The 1684-nt window shown below is 39.3% G+C and overlaps 1 protein-coding gene across 1 annotated transcript in view; it reads left to right on the forward strand.

Annotated features, from left to right (window-relative positions):
* Window positions 1–275: 275 nt before the first annotated feature.
* Window positions 276–1684, forward strand: part of LOC149783070 (uncharacterized) — a 1601-nt gene continuing 192 nt past the window's right edge. The window contains exons 1-2 of the mRNA XM_089933061.1: window positions 276–385; window positions 1193–1684. The exon at window positions 1193–1684 is cut by the window's right edge and continues 192 nt beyond it. Of these exons, the coding sequence (XP_089789187.1) occupies window positions 331–385; window positions 1193–1684 (547 nt within the window). The 5' untranslated portion in view covers window positions 276–330. The remainder of the gene's footprint in view (window positions 386–1192) is intronic.

The following is a 1684-nucleotide window of genomic DNA, read 5'->3' on the forward strand; positions in this document are numbered from 1 at the left end:
TTATTTTCTAGAGGTTGCAACCTGTTGTGCTTCGACTTAGATCGTAGCTCTAGTAAGCTGGTGAATGGAGTACAATGCATGTCTTTATGCATGCGTGATGGCCTTAAAATGGAGATTTACAGCGAACATTAAACTGACTAACTCGGTGTATACGTCTTTCCTATATGTTTTCCAGACATCATAAGCAATGAGGTTTTTTTATATGAAAATTTAATTTATGATGTCGCATTTTGTCGAGAAAACAAAACCACCAAAGAAGGCCCCACACGCGCACATTATAAATTCCTCCCAATCAGCAAGATCAATTACGTTTCTGGACGACATAGTAAGATGTTTGGACGAAGGATTCCATTTATTTTGGCCATCCTATCGCTGTTGGTTATTGGTAAGGAAATATTCCAATTTTGTAGAGCTTAAATAGCATTTGATAGATATACTCTTCGAGTTGAAACATTTTGTTTTTTGTGTCAAGGAAGCCTTATGCTTCATAAATATTATTTTAATAATTAATCGAATCACAAATTACATATGGTTTTATTGGATACGACTGTGATATATTATTTTAATTACTTTGTCTTATACTTATATGACAATCAATATTAGAATAATCTTACTTTCGCAAAATATACTTTCTACAGTGGAATTTATTTGTGCCGTTTTAATATAACTTCTAATTCTAGACTGTTCATTGTTTCCTCAACGAAATATATATTTAGTGTTTGGGAAGTAGCTACATATTTAGTGGGGAAGGAGACGAGGGAGGAGGGCAGTGTAAGTTAGAGAAATGCGTAAAATCTCAGCTAATGCCCTTGCATTTAAAATAACTTTTAAAAATGATAACGTATAATCTAGTACATTAATCAATATAGTAAAAACAACTACAGTTAAACGATTTGTGATTTTCTAAAAGTTCAGAGACCATTTCAAATAGTCCTGTTCCGTGCTGTGCCAGTGCTCTAAAGATCTAGACAGTTTTCAGTTCTGCTAAATGAATCATGACCTGAATATACCCGGATGAGGAAGTCAGATCTAGCCTGTAATATGCCAGCACATGCTACCTTTTTCCCACAAGCCAATATTCACTGACGTATAATAATTTATTTCGTACCTTGAAAATATATTTTAACTTTTTTAAATATTTTCCTACACCATCAAGCAGACATTCTTCATTTGATTTTCTCTTACCTTTCAGACTTTTCAGACACCCAGACGTGTCCAACAGGAACGCCGCTGAGCAGGGCCTGCAATCCGTTCACGTTTCCAAGTACCTGCCCAAGCCAGTATTACTGCTATGGCTCAACGGAAGCCTCTGGCCTTTGTTGTCCAATTAGTAGTACGGTCACTTGCCCCTCGGGCGGCAATCCAGCAGGTTGGTGCTGGCCTTTTGGGTCCAACCAGTGTCCCGTAGGCCACGTTTGCACCTCCGCATCAGCAAATGAGTTTGGGACGTGTTGCCCTCACGAACAGCAAACAGAAATGCCTCTACCAAACTGTCGAAATGGAGGAACACCACTTGGGCGCTGTGTAGAAAATGCGTGTCCTACAGGCTTCTTCTGCCAAGCTGCCCCTGGGGTCAGTACAGGGATATGTTGTGGAAATGAAACGCCTCTACCAAACTGTCGAACTGGAGGAACACCACTTGGGCGCTGCTTTCAAAATACGTGTCCTTCAGGCTTCTACTGCC

This window comes from Sinohyriopsis cumingii, chromosome 14 (genome assembly GCF_028554795.1).
Source record: "Sinohyriopsis cumingii isolate HCF-2022 chromosome 14, ASM2855479v2, whole genome shotgun sequence".
NCBI lineage: Eukaryota > Metazoa > Mollusca > Bivalvia > Unionida > Unionidae > Sinohyriopsis > Sinohyriopsis cumingii.